This window comes from Mauremys mutica, chromosome 17 (genome assembly GCF_020497125.1).
Source record: "Mauremys mutica isolate MM-2020 ecotype Southern chromosome 17, ASM2049712v1, whole genome shotgun sequence".
Taxonomy (NCBI): domain Eukaryota; kingdom Metazoa; phylum Chordata; order Testudines; family Geoemydidae; genus Mauremys; species Mauremys mutica.
Genome location: NC_059088.1, coordinates 8,073,687 through 8,089,589, shown reverse-complemented (window position 1 = coordinate 8,089,589; position 15,903 = coordinate 8,073,687). Strand labels below are relative to the sequence as shown.

The 15,903-nt window shown below is 61.6% G+C and overlaps 1 protein-coding gene across 1 annotated transcript; it reads left to right on the top strand.

Moving 5' to 3' along the window:
* Positions 1-347: 347 nt before the first annotated feature.
* LOC123351681 (DNA-binding death effector domain-containing protein 2-like) lies at positions 348-9,319 on the top strand. Its single transcript, XM_044991220.1, has 6 exons — positions 348-466; positions 2,220-2,862; positions 3,024-3,134; positions 3,547-3,678; positions 7,811-8,228; positions 8,767-9,319. The coding sequence occupies exons 2-5, from the start codon at positions 2,397-2,399 to the stop codon at positions 8,176-8,178; spliced, it is 1,077 nt and encodes a 358-aa protein (XP_044847155.1). The 5' UTR covers positions 348-466; positions 2,220-2,396; the 3' UTR covers positions 8,179-8,228; positions 8,767-9,319.
* The last annotated feature ends 6,584 nt before the right edge of the window (positions 9,320-15,903 follow it).

Sequence of the window (15,903 nt, the reverse complement as noted above, 5' to 3'; positions counted from 1 at the left end):
GCCACTCAGCCTCCCCTCTTACGTTAGTAGCGTAGCGGCCTCGCTCCCTGAACCGGACTCTTCCCAGCTCCTCGCCTCGCGCATGCTCGGGGCGTGACGCCAGGAGCGGAGCGAGTCAGTCCCGCCCCCACACGTGGGTCACGAGGACATAGGCCGAACGTCCGCGTGCCGGACGCGGTGAGCTTGGGACGGGGAGGGGTATTAGTGGGAAAGCGCACGCGCAGGGGGCTGTTATTTGCGCCGAGGGGACGCTTCACGCATGCGTAATGGGTGGGTCCGAGTGCGGCGCGTGCGCTCCGTGCGCCGGCTAGCTTCGACGCATGCGCTGCGGGCGGGGATAGGGCGGGAGCGGGTGGAGGTACGCATGCGCAAGGGGGTTGTGGGTGGCAGTTGATGGGCGACGCATGCGCAGAGGGATCGAAGGTGCCAGAAGGAACCAAGCCGCGACTGAGGCAGCGAGACCTGGGTGAGGTGGGGGCTTCAGACTGGGGTGGGGCGTAGCCGGCCGAGGGGGGAGGTACAGGCTGCCTGGGGGGGGGGGCAGGGCCGGGCTGTGGCTGGCTGGGGGGGAGGTACAGGCCGGGGGGGGAGCAGGGCAGGGCCGAGGCTGGCTGGGGGGGGCAGGGCAGTGGGGGAGGTACAGGCTGGGGGGGCAGGGCAGGGCCGTGGCTGGCTGGGGGGGGCAGGGCTGGGGGGGAGGTACAGGCCGGGGGCGGGCAGGGCAGGGCCCTGGCTGGCCGGGGGCGGTGGTACAGGCTGGGGGGGGCAGGATGAGGCCTTGGCTGTCAGGGCAGGAGGTGGCACAGGCTGGGGGGGGCAGGGCGAAGCCATGGCTATCGGGGTGGGGGGTGGCACAGGCTGGGGGGGGCAGGGCAGGGCCGTGGCTGGCTGGGGGCGGTGGTACAGGCTGGGGGGGCAGGATGAGGCCTTGGCTGTCAGGGCAGGAGGTGGCACAGGCTGGGGGGGGCAGGGCGAAGCCATGGCTATCGGGGTGGGGGGTGGCACAGGCCGTGGCTGCCTGGGGGGGACAGGGCTGTGGGGGAGGTACAGGCCGGGGGGGGCAGGGCAGGGCCCTGGCAGGCCGGGGGGGGGGAGCAGGGCAGGGCCATGGCTGGCTGGGGGGGCAGGGCTGTGGGGGAGGTACAGGCCGGGGGGGGCAGGGCAGGGCCGTGGCTGGCTGGGGGCGGTGGTACAGGCGGGGGGGGGCAGGATGAGGCCGGTGGTACAGGCTGGGGGGGCAGGATGAGGCCGTGGCTGTCAGGGCAGGAGGTGGTACAGGCTGGGGAGGGCAGGGCGATGCCATGGCTATCAGGGTGGGGGGTGGCACAGGCTGGGGGGGGTGGGGGGAAGCCGTGGCTGTGGGGGGGCAGGGCAAAGCCGTGGCTAGTTGGGGGCAGGAGGGAGGTACAGGCTTGGGCGGGGGGGGCAGGGCAAGGCTCTGGCCACACCTGCCTGGGGAGGCCGTGAGGCTTGGGCTGTGCTGGCAGCTCGGGTTGTTTGTTCTTGTCAGTCTGGTTGCTGCCACCTTGTGGCGCCTTTGCTCTGGGACACCTGTGCAGGGAGCCATCGTGCAGCTCAGCCATGAAACAGCGATTTACAGCACAGGACTGGCAGCCAGGTTCTGCAAGGGGACTGGTGCCTAGTGGGGCTTAGAGTCCTGGGGTCTGTCCCCAGCTCTGGGAGGGGAGTGGGGGCTAGTGGGTTAGAGCAGGGGGGCTGGGAACCAGGACTCCTGGGCTCTCTCCCCGGCTCTGGGAGGGGAGTGGGGGCTAGTGGGTTAGAGCAGGGGGGCTGGGAACCAGGACTCCTGGGTTCTCTCCCCGGCTCTGGGAGGGGAGTGGGGGCTAGTGGGTTAGAGCAGGCGGGCTGGGAACCAGGACTCCTGGGTTCTCTCCCCAGCTTTGGGAGGGGAGTGGGGGCTAGTGGGTTAGAGCAGGCAGGCTGGGAACCAGGACTCCTGGGTTCTCTCCCCGTCTCTGGGAGAGGAGTGAGGACTAAGGCGAGAGAGCAGGGCATCAGGATTCTAAAGTCCATGAAGGAATTGCAGCCCGATGCTTAGCACAGGACTAGGAAGGGAACCCGGGTGTCCTGGTTCCCTGTTTCCAGCCTGGCTCTGTTCTGAAGAGCTCCGGGTGACTCCCTGGCTTTTCCTCTCCCCAGCGACTCGGCACCAGGTGCTCTCTTGCTCCAGCTCACAGTCCTGCTGTGTCCTTTTGCAGACGCTGTTTGGACTCGAGTGCCCAGAGAGATCTTGTGCTGTAGGATTCCCCACGGATTCTCCGTCAAGCCCTAACACCTGTCAGACCCCAAGTCTCCCCCCATTCACCTGCCCCAAAGCGCTTGCCATCCGCTGCCCTAGCCAAAGCCAGAGCTGATCTGCAGGCCCGTGAGCAGGGATGGCTGAGATGAAGCGGCCGGTCATTTCCCACCCTTGGGAGGAGGAGTGCTTGGAGTACTACGGCATGGTGTCCTTGCACCGCATGTTCGAGGTGATCGGCTCCCAGCTGACCGAGAATGACGTGGCTGTGCTCTCCTTCCTCCTTGATGAGACCCAGCCCTGGACCCACCCGCTGGACCCCAGGCTGTGGGCCGTGGTGGAGGAGGATGGAACAGAAACCCCCTCGCCTCTTCTGGAGAGCTGGCAAAGGAGGAGCCGGCGCTGGCAAGCTCCAGTGGAGGCAGCTGGGAGCCTAGAGGTGGTGGGCGAGCGGCACCAGCCCAGGAATGGGGTGGAGCTGCTGCTGGAGCTGGAGAGGAGAGGGAGATGTGACGAGACCAATTTCCTGCACCTACTGCAGCTCCTGCGGTTGCTGACCAGGCATGACCTGTTGCCTTACGTCACCCTGAAGAGGCAGCGGACAGGTACCAGGGCTTGGGAGGAGAAGGGGGCATTGGCTCCGGGCTGTGCTTGTGGGGCTGCTCTGAGCCAGACGTGGGACAATGAGGCACACGGGGCAGTTTCCGTCCGCTGAATCCCGCTGTGGTGCTATCCCAGGGGAACTCACCTCTCTCCTCCCCCTTAGTGTCCCCTGAGCGATACACCTACGGCCCGTCTGTGACAGCTTCCGACCGGCAGATGGACAGTTGCCTCGGCTCAGCCTCTGCAGAGACCCAGCCCGACCAGTGGGAGACAGGTACGATGGCAGGCTACGCGGGGGTGGGGGGGATGCATTGCCCCTTCCCCTTCTGCATAGCTAGGGATGGGGCCACAGGCCATAGGCCTCTTTTCTCATTCAAGGAGGCCTCAGCACCCTGGGGAATGAGCCTGCAGCTCAGCCCTGGCGTGCAGTGTGCTCCTTTCCCTGGCTTGTCAATGGAGCAGTGCCTGCCCCCTGGAGGTGTGGGGAGCTGAGGGCAAGGGCTGTGTGGGAGGTGGGTCCTAAATCCCTCTCCTCTCCTAGTGCCGGGGACAGAACCCAGGAGTCCTGGCTCCTGGTGCCCCTGCGTTAGCCACTAGAACCCAGGCCCTTTGTGGAGCTCTGCTCTGAGCCCTTGCCCTGTCCTCTGCAAGGCGCCTGTTACCCAGACCTTCCTTCCCTTCTCCAGGCTCCAACTCCAGCAAGAGGAAGCGGGTGAGCAGAGGCAGGGCACGGGCCAGTGCCCTCGGCAGGCGGCGCGGGGCCAAGACCGTCCCTGCCCTCAAGCAGGAGCCCCCGTCCCCCACCAAAGTGACCTGTGGTAGGTGTCTGGCTGGCGCATGCCCAGGGTCCCCCCACCTTTGGACCAGGCCATGGAAAGACTCCAGTTCCCAGTGGGGGATAGATTGGAGCCTCCTGCTCTCCCCCCCAGCTGGGGTGGGGCAGGGATGCTGGTCTGAGTCTCTAGCCAAAGTGCAGGCCCTTCCGTGTCAGTGACTTCGGGGCGGGGGGGCTGCGCAAGTCCAGCGGGGTGCCTCACCCCAGCCCTGTGGGGCCTCTCTCTGGGGTGGGGGAGCAGGGAGCCCTGGCCCACTCCTGTGAGCCCCGTCCCCCTGGCTGTCCCGCTCGCTCTTCTCTCATGGCTCCAACTGTCCGAATGGCTCCACCTTGTGAGAGGGCGGGAGAAAACGCCTGAGATGTGCCAGGCGCTGGCCTGGGCGGGGCCTGACTTCCACCCGTGTTATATGCTGGTCTAGGGGCTGAGCCCGGGGTAGGCAGCTAACCCCAGGCCAGTGCAGACTTGGAGGAGCAAGCAACTGAGCGAATGCTGGTTCCACTGCAGGAAATTCGAATCCCAACCCAGATTGATTCCAGCTGCGTGTCTGTCCAGCCCCTAGCGCGGGAGGGCCTGGTGTGGGACTGAGGTGCTTGGGTGCTGTTGGAGAGCAGAGAGCTGAGCTTATTGTGGGACTGTGCTGTGTCCCCCTCTTGGGGTGTCACAGGGTTCAGCTCTGCCCTCTAGCTGTTCCTCAGGCACTGCCTGTAGACTAGCAAAGGCCACTGAGGCTGGCTCCTGCAGTGGTTGGTTGTGCAAAGTGCCAGACCCAGGTGCTGCCGAATTCGTGGGTTCTAGGCCCGGCTCAGCCGCTGCCCTGCCGGGGGATTTTAGGCAAGTCACGCTGCCTTTCTGTGGCTCATTTCCCCATCTGTAACCGAGAGAGAACAATCCTGAGCACTTGGGAAAGTGCTTTGAGATCTCTCGGTGGAAAGCGCTGTCGGAGCCAGGGCTTAGCATTGTTCAGCTCCAGGAGTCCACAGACTTGTGACTAGAAGGTCAGGGCCCTCTGAGCGCCTCCTGCTTGGGGGGGCCCCTCTAGCAGGTTCTGCGGGGCAATGGAAGCCGTGTGGTGTCAGGCACACCCTGAGGGCTGGCGAGGTAGTGGAATGATCACGTCTGACCTTAAATTCTAGGAATCTAGCATGGCTCATGGCCATTTCCAAATACCCACCTAGCTCTGATAGCCCCCAGATGCTGCCCTTCATGGGGGAAGCCAGCTCAGTTCCAAGGGGGTGGCCTGGATTTCTGTCTCCAAGACCAGCATATAACCCCTGCGCCCTGCTCAGCCAGCCGCGTGCCGAGCGCCAGCATCACCACCGCTCTGGGGCCTGTTGTCTGTCAGTGCGATGCGAATGACCAGCAAAGCAAACTGCACAAAAACGCTCTCTTCCCGTTTGACCAATTTGCAGGCCATGAGTTCTAACGAAGAAGGTTCAAAAATAATTCAATGAGTGTCAATACTGCAACTGCACGGTGCAGCTAAGCCATCCGGCGGGTAGGTGCACGGGTCGGGCCGTAAGCTCCCTTCCACACTGTCTGTTTGATAATGTTCCCTTGCTTCTTGGGGGCACAAATCCCAGGACCGCTGGCGAGGTCCAGACGGCAGCTCTGCATTCGTAATTTCCTGAGCCGCACGAGGCTGGGCCCTCCGCTCTGGCTGCCTTCCAGGCAAGGGCCTGGCGACCGCTCTGATTTGCCTTGGTATCACGATTTTTTTGTTGCTGCTGCTGCTACTTGATTTCTGCCAATTCTCTCTCAATCCACCGTTTAAATTCCAGGTTACTAAGCAAAAGTTGATGATAAAGAGACCCTGTGTCTCTATTGCAAGCTACTCAGAACTGTCTCGCAAAGGTAACTGACTCCAGCGCACCCAATCTCGCCTGCAGTTGTCGGTGAAACCCATCCTGTTTTGAATGTGTGCTCTAAACCCCCACTGCAGGGCTCTGACAGGGCTCCCCCCATGCATGCTGATCCAGAGAGACCTCAGCAGTGCCGAGCCCAGCCCCCTTTGGGACAGCTCCTGTGTCCCCGCCACTCCAGCAGGGCACGGCGGGGAGTCTGCCACAGCCCCCCAGCAGGGTCTGCTGGGAGCGGCTGCCGCATGCCAGCTCGCATGCTGGGGGGCCAGTGGGAACGGGGGATGGACCGAGTAACCCCCAAACCCCAGCGTGCTGGATTCCTCCCAGACTCCATCCAGGAGCGGGCAGCCGGTGGCTCACGTCTCAGATGGTCCCCAACCCATGGTGCTGGTCACTGCTGCAGCCATTAGACCAGGCTTGGAATCTGGCACCCTCCTGCCAGCTGCCCGCCTCATACGCCCCCCAGCCACTCTGCACAGCCTGGTTAACAGCCCACCCCTGCTGTGTCACTGGCTCCCGTGCTCCCCGAGTCTCTGGGGGGCGCCGCTCAACCCTCCGGCCTGGTGTCCGTCCAGCAGGCAGCAGCCGGCCCCCCCGCAGCTGAGGTTCTTTGCCGCATTGATGCCCAGAATGATGGCTTGCTGTTACCATGCGCTAAAAACTTTGAGCCCTGGTTCTCTCGGTCCACAGTTGAGATCAACCCCCCGGAAAGCATAAGTATCGGCCCATGCAAGCAGGCCGAGTGCCATGAACCCAAACTCACTTCAGAGCAGAGCTCCCCCGGTGCCCCGTGCCAGGGCACCCCTGGGCCCAGCGGCTCTGCCTGGTAGCTGGGCCGGGAGGGACAGGGCCCTGGATGTAACCGGCTCTGTGCAGACCTGGCAGCAGAGGCTGCCAGCGCCTGGCCTGGCGAGGGACTGGCTCACCCACCCCACGTGTGGGGAGTCCGGGCTGCTAGTGCAAAAGCCCCACTCAGCTGCTCACGCTGATGTGTGGGGAGCCGTCAGAGCAGCAGCCCCCACTGCGCCGTGCTTGGTGGTTTTCAGCGTTGAGCGGCTACCCATGGCTTTCCCCAGCTGCTGGCAACAGCTTGTCCCCTCCCCTGGCCACCTCCTGGGGGCAGCAGTCCCACGTCTGTAACCTCAGCAGCTGCTCAGGGCCCATCTCTCCCAGCCACAGGGGGGCAGGTTTGATCCCTGGGGGAGGAGGTGACCCCAGTCCTGCCCCACCAGCCCTTCCAGGGAGGGTTAACGTCACCCAGGACGGCTGTTCCTGGAGTCAGGGTTCCCTTGAGCCGAGCCTCCAGGCACAGGCACAGGCGGCGTTGCTGCGTCCCAGCTGTGTGTGGTGTCAGTAAAAGGGCAGGAAGCTGTCAGCCGCTCAGCGGGTCGCTGGGGCTCGCGCGGGGGATTGGCATTGCTGCCAGGGCACTTGTGACCCGCCTGACTCCTCCCAGACAGCCCACAGCCCGAATGGCTGAGACGGGTGCCAAGGCCAGTGGGCATCCTGTCTGGGCACCTCTGCCAGCCCCTTGCCCGCCCGAGCTCCTCAGCACCACCCTGCCCCTCTGGCAGCCTGCGTTGGGCATGTGGGGTGTGGTTTTGGGGGGCCCGGGCTCTGGGCGGGGGGCCCTGGCAGTGGAGGCCGGGGCTGTGACTGCACTCTGAGTTAATGCTTCTACAGGTGAGGACCACAAGCCAGAGCCCTTAAGCAGACGGCCTTGTCGAGCGTATGTAACACCCACCTGCCTCCCGCGTCTCCTGCTCTGGAGCCATTGTTCTCCCTGGACGCCCCCCTTTCGATTGTGGCTTGACAGGCGGCTGATCCAAAACTACACCCCACCTCTCCCTGGCTACAGCCCAACCCTGCCAAAGCCGGGGGAGGAAAAGCAGCTTCTCCGACCAGCTGGGTGGGGCTAGGGCAGGAGGTCGTCGGGCACTCAGCCCCTCCCTGTGGGGCGCTGGTCTCAGCCGGCGAGGGGGCTGGGGGCTCAGTGCGAGGCAGGCTGGCTCCAGAGGGCAGGGGTGCTGGGGGCCGGCGGGGCACGAGGTGGGCGTTTGGCAAGGTCTGGCTGTAGCCCTGTGGTGAGAGGATGCTCGAGGGAGGGCCCCCCCTAGGCCCATTGAGAGCCGCCCTGCCCCCCAGCGTCACACTGCATGAGCGCGCGGTCTCTGTGTGTCGCTGGCCTGGGCCCTCCGGCGCTGACGCCCCGTCTCTCTCCCCCCCTCCCCTGTGTCTCTGCCCTCTCCCCCCAGACATCCGGCTGCGGGTGCGCGCCGAGTTCTGCCAGCACGAGCCCGTCCTGCGGCAGAACGTGCTGTCCAACAAGCAGCACCGGCTGGAGCGCCAGCTCGACGTCTTCGGCCAGTCCAACACCATCCTCAAGTCGCGCGACCTGGGCTCCATCATCTGCGACATCAAGTTCTCGGAGCTCTCCTACCTGGACGCCTTCTGGAGCGACTACATGAGCGGGGCGCTGCTGGAGGCCCTCAAGGGCGTCTTCCTCACCGAGTCGCTGCGGGACGCCGTGGGGCAGGAGGCCATCCGCCTGCTGGTCAACGTGGACGAGGACGACTACGAGGAGGGGCGCCGGCTGCTGCTGGAGAGCCTGGGCCCCCAGTGACGGCCCCGCGGGGCGGGGGCGCGGCCCGGCCTCTGGGGAGCTGGCTCTGGGTGGGTCGCGCGTCCGGCCTTCCCGCTCTGCTACCGCGGAGCTGGGCACGCCGGGTCCCTCCCCCCCCCCCCCCGCTAGCCACGTGGGCACGCCGGGTCCCTCCCTCCCCCCCCCGCTAGCCATGCGGGCACGCCGGGTCCCTCTCCCCCTCTCGCTGGGCACGCCGGGTCCCTCTCCCCCCCCCCCCACGCTAGCCACGCCGGGTCCCTCTCCCCCCCCCCACGCTAGCCACGCCGGGTCCCCCTCTTCCCCCCCCCGCTGGCCACCGTCACCCGCAGTCCACACGCACACCGGGTCCCCCTCTCCCCCCCCACGCTAGCCACCGTCAAACCCCCCCCCCCACGGTAGCCACCCTCTCCCTGGGTGCCAGCCGTCCTGCCCCAGCCCTGGCTGCTTCTGGGTGCTAGCAGAGGAATGCGCCCAAGGTGGGGTAGGGGGTGGGGGGTCCCTCTGCCATTGCCCTGAGCGCCCCCCCCCGATGGGCCATGGCAGTGCCTGCCCCGCCCCTGGCGCTTACCCCCCCTTCTTCTCTCCCAGGTCTCGGGCTGGACTCTTTTCTGAGCCCCTGGAGCTCATCCACTTGGGACACGGAGACTCCTGAGAACGACCCCGTCTGGGTGCTGCCCCGGGGCAAACCTCTGCCCCCCTGCAGGCCTCCGACTGCCAGCTGGGCCGAGCACCGGCTGCGTGATGCCCCTCCCGTGCTGGCGAGGAGCCGGGCCGGGCCGTGGGGCCGGGGCACCGCTGGCCAGGAGACTGGACCTGCTTGCCCTCCTGCTGCCGTTTGGGCTGTGGGGGGCGGGGGAGTCAGGGTCACTTTCCTGGGCTCTGGCTGTTTGTACATAATAGAAATCTATGGGGGGGGGGGGGCGGGCAGGGCTCAGGCAGCGGCTGCAGGACTTTGGCCTCAGGCCTGGGGGGGGGTCAGCTGGGGTCATTATTTAAAGAAGATGGTATTTTTTTAAGCAAAAGACGAAAAAAATGCAAAAAAACCCAACCCCCAACAACCCAGCCCGACCTGCTCTTTTGACACCGGGTTTTGCAGCGTCTTGTAGCGGGGACGGGACCAATCAATAAAACAGAATTTGTAGCGGAGACTCTTCTTGAACAGGCACTTTCAGTCCCTTCTCCGCCAGCCGGGGGCAGAACCCCGGCGTCCTGGCTCCCGCCCCCCCCCCCACGCTGGGGCAGAACCCCAGAGTCCTGGCTCCCCCCCCCCCCCACGCTGGGGCAGAACCCCAGAGTCCTGGCTCCCTGTGCTGGGGCAGAACCCAGGAGTCCTGGCTCCCGCCCCCCCCCTCCTGCGCTGGGGCAGAACCCCGGAGTCCTGGCTTCCTGCCCCCCCCTGCCCCATGCTGGGGCAGAACCCCGGAGTCCTGGCTTCCACCCCCCCCATGCTGAGGCAGAACCCCGGAGTCCTGGCTCCCCCCCCCCCCGTGCCCCCGGAGTCCTGGCTTCCACCCCCCCCATGCTGGGGCAGAACCCCGGAGTCCTGGCTCCCGGCCCCCCTCCCCCACGCTGGGGCAGAACCCCGGAGTCCTGGCTCCCTGTGCTGGGGCAGAACCCCGGAGTCCTGGCTCCCGCCCCCCCTCCCCCCCACTGGGGCAGAACCCCGGAGTCCTGGCTCCCCCTCTTCCATGCTGGGGCAGAACCCCGGAGTCCTGGCTCCCTGTGCTGGGGCAGAACCCCGGAGTCCTGGCTCCTGCCCCCCCCGTGCTGGGGCAGAACCCCGGAGTCCTGGCTTCCCGCCCCCCCTCCCCCACGCTGGGGCAGAACCCAGGAGTCCAGCTGTAGTAAGGGAAGTCAGGTGGCGCTGGGTCGCTGCGAAGGCGACTGCTGAGCTGCCCTTTTCCACGTCCAGTGCAGGCCTGTGGAGAACAGCGCCGGGCCGGTGCCAGGGGACATGCTGCCCCCAGCCCAGGGGTTGGGCTGCCAGTGCCCTGGTTCTCCCACCGGGTGAGGGCGTGTCCTGGCCCCTGGGCTAGTCACCCTCCCCCACTCTTCCCTTCACCTCTCCAGGCCGAAGCCCCTGTGCGGCCGAAAGCTGGGGTGTCGGGGGGCTCCACAGCTCCCAAGCCAGGCTCCGAGGAGTATCTCGTTTTGGCCTTCACAACATCCGCCGGCAGTGAGTTCCGCAGGTTAACCGTGCTCCATGAAGAAATATGTCCTGTTAATGTCATTGGTGACCCCTGGTTCCTGTCATTTCCTTACTCTCTGCAGGCCAGTCAGGATTTTATACCCTCTCTCATCTCCCCCTCGGTCGCCTCTTTCGCAAGCTGAACAGTCCCGGTCTGACTAAGATCTCCGGGCGCCGTTCCAGCCCCCCGGCCTTGCTGTTCCCTTCTGAGTGCTGACCGGGCTGTTCTGAGCGGCTCGCGCGGGGTTCGAGGGGCGGGTGGACCCGGGGCTGGTACAGAGGCGTGTTATTTTCTGTCTTCTCACCTCTCTCTTCTCATGGCTGCCAACATCCTGGTCGCTTTTTTGGTGGCTGCTGCACATCGAGTGGATGTTTTCAGAGAACGATCCACAGTGACTCCAAGATCCTTCCTGAGGGCTAACAGCTAATTTAGACCCATCGTTGTGTGTGTAGAGCTGGGATTATGGTTTCCAAGGTGCATCACTTTGCACTTGTCAGCATAAAATTTCATCTGCCTCTTTGTTGTCCAGTCACCCAGTTCCGCAAGATCCCTTTGTAGCTCTTCGCAGTCGACTTTGGTCTTAACTATCTTGAGTCATTTTGTATCATCAGCAAATTTTACCACCTCGCTGTTTCTCAGCTCCCTTGTGAATACGTTGAACAGCCCTGGGCCCAGCACAGAGCCCTGGGGGACCCTGAATGACCATTTCTCCCTCCCCTTTGCTTCCCGTTATTGATCCAGAAAGGACCTGCCCTCTTAGCCCGGGGCAGCTTCCCTTGCTTAAGCGCCTGTGGGGAGGGCCCTTGGCCAAGGCTTTCTGAAAGTCCACGTACGCGACAGCCACTGGCTCCCCCTTGGCCACCTGCTTGTTGACCCCTCACAGAATTCTAGCAGATTGGTGAGGCGCGATTTTCCTTCACAAAAGCTGAGTTGACTCTTCCCCAGCAAATCGTGTTCATCCCTGTGTCTGACAATTCTGTTCTTTACCAGAGTTTCATCCTGTCTGGCCGGCACTGAAGTCAGGCTCCCCGGCCTGGAATTGCCGGGGTCGCCTCTGGAGCCTTGTTACAAAAATTCATGTCCCATTAACTATCCACCAGTCAGCTGGGGCAGATGCGGATCTCAGGGACGGGTCCCATAGCACAGTTGGCAGTTCTGCAGTTTCACTTTGTTCCTTCAGACCTCCTGGGTGAATCCCGCCTGTGCCTGGGGCCTTATTGCTGTTTAGTTTATCAGTTTGTTCCCAAACCACCTCTACAGACACCTCAATCGCGGACGGTGCCTCAGATTTTTTCACCTGGAAAGCTTGGCTCAAGTGTGGGAATCCCCCTCAGCTCCTCTGCAGTGAAAGCGCTGGAAAGAATTCGTTCACCTCCCCTCGCGCTTCCCGGCCCCCCCGGCTGCAGGGGGACGTCACAAACATTGCTGGTAGTTTGGGTGTCTCTTGCCAGTTCTTCAAATTTTCATTTGGCCTCCCCGTTCCACCTTTGCCCTGCCTGTGCCGGGGTCTGCTCCTTTCTGCTGGCTGGGGGAGGAGGAATGGGGGGGGGCTGGGACTGAGCGACTGATGCTGCTGCAGAGCCGGGGGGGCCTCCACTCGCTAATTACCCCGCTGTGCTGTGCAGCTGCTGCCCGGTGTCTCTGCCAGCCCTGCCCGAGGGGCGTGAATCCCCGGCAGCCTGGCCCTGCAGGGCAGAGCACCCAGGGTGAGGCAGGAGCCTGGGGGCTGAGGCGGGGGGGCTGACCCCCCAGGGCCCTCCCTACGCTGGGGGATCTGAGGAGTGGGGGTCCCTGGCACCCCCCACTGCAGTGGCCATATGGGGGTGTCTCCTGCCCCCTCCCCCAAGCTGTCTCTCTCCTGGACTCGCCCCCTGCTCTGTTCCTCTGGCTGGGAAATTAGCCCCCTGTGGCCCTCAGGGGGTGTGGGGCTGGGCCAGTCCCCCCCCCCCCCCCCCGGCTCCCAGCCCCACGGTGCCCTAGGCGGGGTCACTGAAGCCTGAGGCGTTGCGGGCGGCGGCTGCTGACGCTGCTTTGGCCACCAGGGGGCAGCAGGGGGTCTGCGATTGCTACAGCTGTTGCTGTTCGCTTAACGGCCGCCAGGTGGCTCCACGCCTCTATATATTTGTCCCCCTCGGCTCCCAGGCCCCCCCCCCCCAACCACCAGACCCCTCCCCTCCCAGGGCCAGAACCCAGGAGTCCTGGCTCCCAGCCCCGCCTGCTCTAACCACCAGACTCCTCCCCTCCCAGAGCCGGGGAGAGAACCCAGGAGTCCTGGCTCCCAGCTCCCCCTGCTCTAACCACCAGACTCCTCCCCTCCCAGGGCCAGGGAGAGAACCCAGGAGTCCTGGCTCCCAGCCCCGCCTGCTCTAACCACCAGACTCCTCCCCTCCCAGAGCCGGGGAGAGAACCCAGGAGTCCTGGCTCCCAGCCCCCCCTGCTCTAACCACCAGACCCCACTCCCCTCCCAGAGCCGGGGAGAGAACCCAGGAGTCCTGGCTCCCAGCCCCGCCTGCTCTAACCACCAGACTCCTCCCCTCCCAGGGCCAGGGAGAGAACCCAGGAGTCCTGGCTCCCACCCCTGCTCCAAACACCGGTCCCCACTCCCCTCCCAGAGCCGGAGAGCCCCCAGCAGAGTGACCCAAGCCTGGCTGGAGCTGTGCCACCCCCTCAGAGAGATGCCCCTGACTCCTCCCTGCCGCTCCGCCAGGACGGGCTGCCAGGTGCCATGGAGTGTCCCAGCCAGGCTTGGGGCCATGGCCAGCCGCCACCTCCCCAAGGGAGGTATTGGCCTCACCCCTCTCTAGGAAGCCACCTGGGATCCCGTGGAGACCCCCCCCACACACACACAGTGTGTCAGGGCAGGATCCAGACAGAATTCTCCTCTGGGCTAATGAGACGAGCTCGTTAGGAAACCATCTCGGAATGTGCCACACCGTGGAGCCAGGACTCCTGGGTTCTCTCCCTGGCTCTGTGAGGGGAGTGGTGGCTGGTGGGTTAGAGCAGGGGGCATGGAAGCCAGGACTCCTGGGTTCTCTCCCTAGATCTGGGAGGGGAGTGGGGTCTAGTGGTTAGAGCAGGGGGTGTCTTGGAGCCAGGACTCCTGGGTTCTATCTTCACCTTTGGGAAGGGAGTGGGTCTAGTGGGATGGGGGCTGGCAGCGTCTCGTCTCTCCGCTCTGCGTGGGCGGAAGGGAACACACAGAACATTCAATCAAAGCTTTGCATGGAGACTGCAAAGACCTCGTCCGCCCCCAGCCTACACTGAGCTGGGGGTGGGCAAAGACCAGGCTCTGGTGGGGTTCAGTTCTTTGCAACTCGGAGTCGGATTTTTCCAGAGGCCACTGTTAATTTCCAGCCCCCCCCAAGGCAGCTGCATGTGCGAGGTGTCTGCCTCCTTCCTAGCAGCGGACGTGACCTGCTGTCTGTTTTTTATTAGCCTGGACACAGGCTCTGCGGTCAGGCGCAGGGGCTGGAATGACACACAAAGCATTAGCCATGTCAGCGGCAGGCAGGCTGGGCGTGTGAGGATGAATTAACAGTAAAGGAACATAGGGCCCTTCGGCGAGGGAGCAGCCTTTCTGCAAGGGCTGGTTTAGGTTTGGGTCCAAAATTCAGGCCGATTTGGGGTGCGGTTTTATTTCCCCCCAGGAAATGATTCTCCCAATTGTTTCTGGCCTGTTTGCAATCAGGGCGGGGTGGTCTGTGGGCTGCAGGGGCGGCCGTTTCCCCAGCCTCTGTGTTCTTCCCCCGAAGGAGAATTCCAGGGTTTGGCCAGCGCTCGACAAACACTACAGAAAACGGCCTGGGCCAGGCCCTGCGCTGGTGCAAGTCGGTCTTTTTCCGCCGGTTTCTCGGGAGCGACACCGTCGGCAGACCTGGCTGCACTGTATAAATGCCTCGCTGCGGAGTGCACACCAGCTCCAGCCTCACCATCGAATAATGAGTCTAATTCTGAGCACTTTTACGCAAGTGTGACACTCTAGCTAATTAACCCCAACGCTTCCTAAGTGATTTTGCTCTTTCTGAAACCCTGCATTGAATTAGAGTCTTAATTCTCAGTGTTACTGCTGGCAAGTCTTCATTTCCAAGATGCATGTCATGCCATAATCTCAATTATTGCACAGAACAGTGAATCTATGTTGCATGCAGTTCTGATTCTGTGCAATAATTTTAAATATTGCATGCAAATTCAAAACTATCAAAATGCAGGCGATGCTTAATTTATGTTGCATGTAATACGGCTTTAATGTAATTATCTCAAATTATCTCCAAACTTTGCTTCCAATGAGCACAGAAAGATGAATTTAGATTGCCTGCAATAAGACAACTTCACATCTGTGCCGAGTCCTTCATCTATGTTGCACACACCAGTCTCAATTTTCAACATACGCAAATTTTCAATAGCGTGTTATATAAAATTAATTCTCACTCCCAGAGCACTTGAAGTGAAATCGGCTTGTAATATATATTGTGCACTGACCTCAAGCCCAATATGTATCGCACCAAAGCCTCCCTTTTCAGAAACACACAAGCCCAGTCTGTCTTCCACACCATGATTACGAATACAGCAATTAATTTTTCAAATGGGGGGGACCCTTTCCCTAATTTGAAGTATTTTGCAACAATTTTAAACTCTGATATAGTGCCTGCAATGCTCAATTCTTGGGATAAAATGTTCTCAATTCTACAATAGTTTAGCATGGTTCCAATTATCTTTCAGAGACTACTCGAATTCTCGATCTCTCTACATACACCGATTTCTCCGTTTATAAATGTATATCACTCAAGCCAGTTAGGCCAAAATTTTGTAAGTTGGGTGACCACAGTAAAACCGATAAAGCCATATTTTAAATTGCATTTCACTGACGAAATGTGGCTTTCAGAGCACAACTGTAGACACCCAGTTTTGCAAACGTTAGCCTTAATTTTTGCACATAGTACTTCAAATTCTAACGATGCTCTGAATGTGATCGATTTTATACTGTACCCTGAATTATTCCTGATTTCTCCATTCACGCAATACTCCCTAGGCTCAGTGTGCTAGGGCTAAGAAGCTTCTTTCTCAATTTTGCCCAAAATACTTTAAAATCTTGGCTCATATTCCTCTCAGCGTCTCATATTTACTGCATGCAAAAAACCCAAACCCAGTCTGAATGATTTCTGCGTCTCATCCTCTTTATTTTCAGTGGAAAATACATCGAATGGTCTTTTGAAATTCCTTATATATATTGCCGCACAATCCTTTTTATTGTTCTTCAGGTCTATGAAACATGGATGCAGCAACTACAAGTATTGTGTATAACGGTCTTAATTTCCAACATTCAGTCTGCAATTTTGCTCTGATTTTTGGCAAATAATTCTGTTAACACCCAGTATTCACCTCATGTAAAACTATAATAATTTTGGCATACAATGATCTCAGTTGTTAGCAATTCTTTGGGTTATTTTTCATATTCTTCTAACTCTCAAAAATAATGCTCTTGGATTATATAGAATATTCTTAATACTTCTCCACGTAATACCATTAATTCTTCATA

What these genes read in the sequence shown, in the direction of transcription:
- LOC123351681 (XM_044991220.1), top strand. Translation starts at nt 2,397, where the DNA reads ATGGCTGAGATGAAGCGGCCGGTCATTTCCCACCCTTGGGAGGAGGAG. An exon ending in GCCCGACCAGTGGGAGACAG is followed by an intron (nt 3,135 to 3,546) that starts GTACGATGGCAG and finishes TCCCTTCTCCAG; the next exon opens with GCTCCAACTCCAGCAAGAGG. An exon ending in CCCCACCAAAGTGACCTGTG is followed by an intron (nt 3,679 to 7,810) that starts GTAGGTGTCTGG and finishes CTCTCCCCCCAG; the next exon opens with ACATCCGGCTGCGGGTGCGC.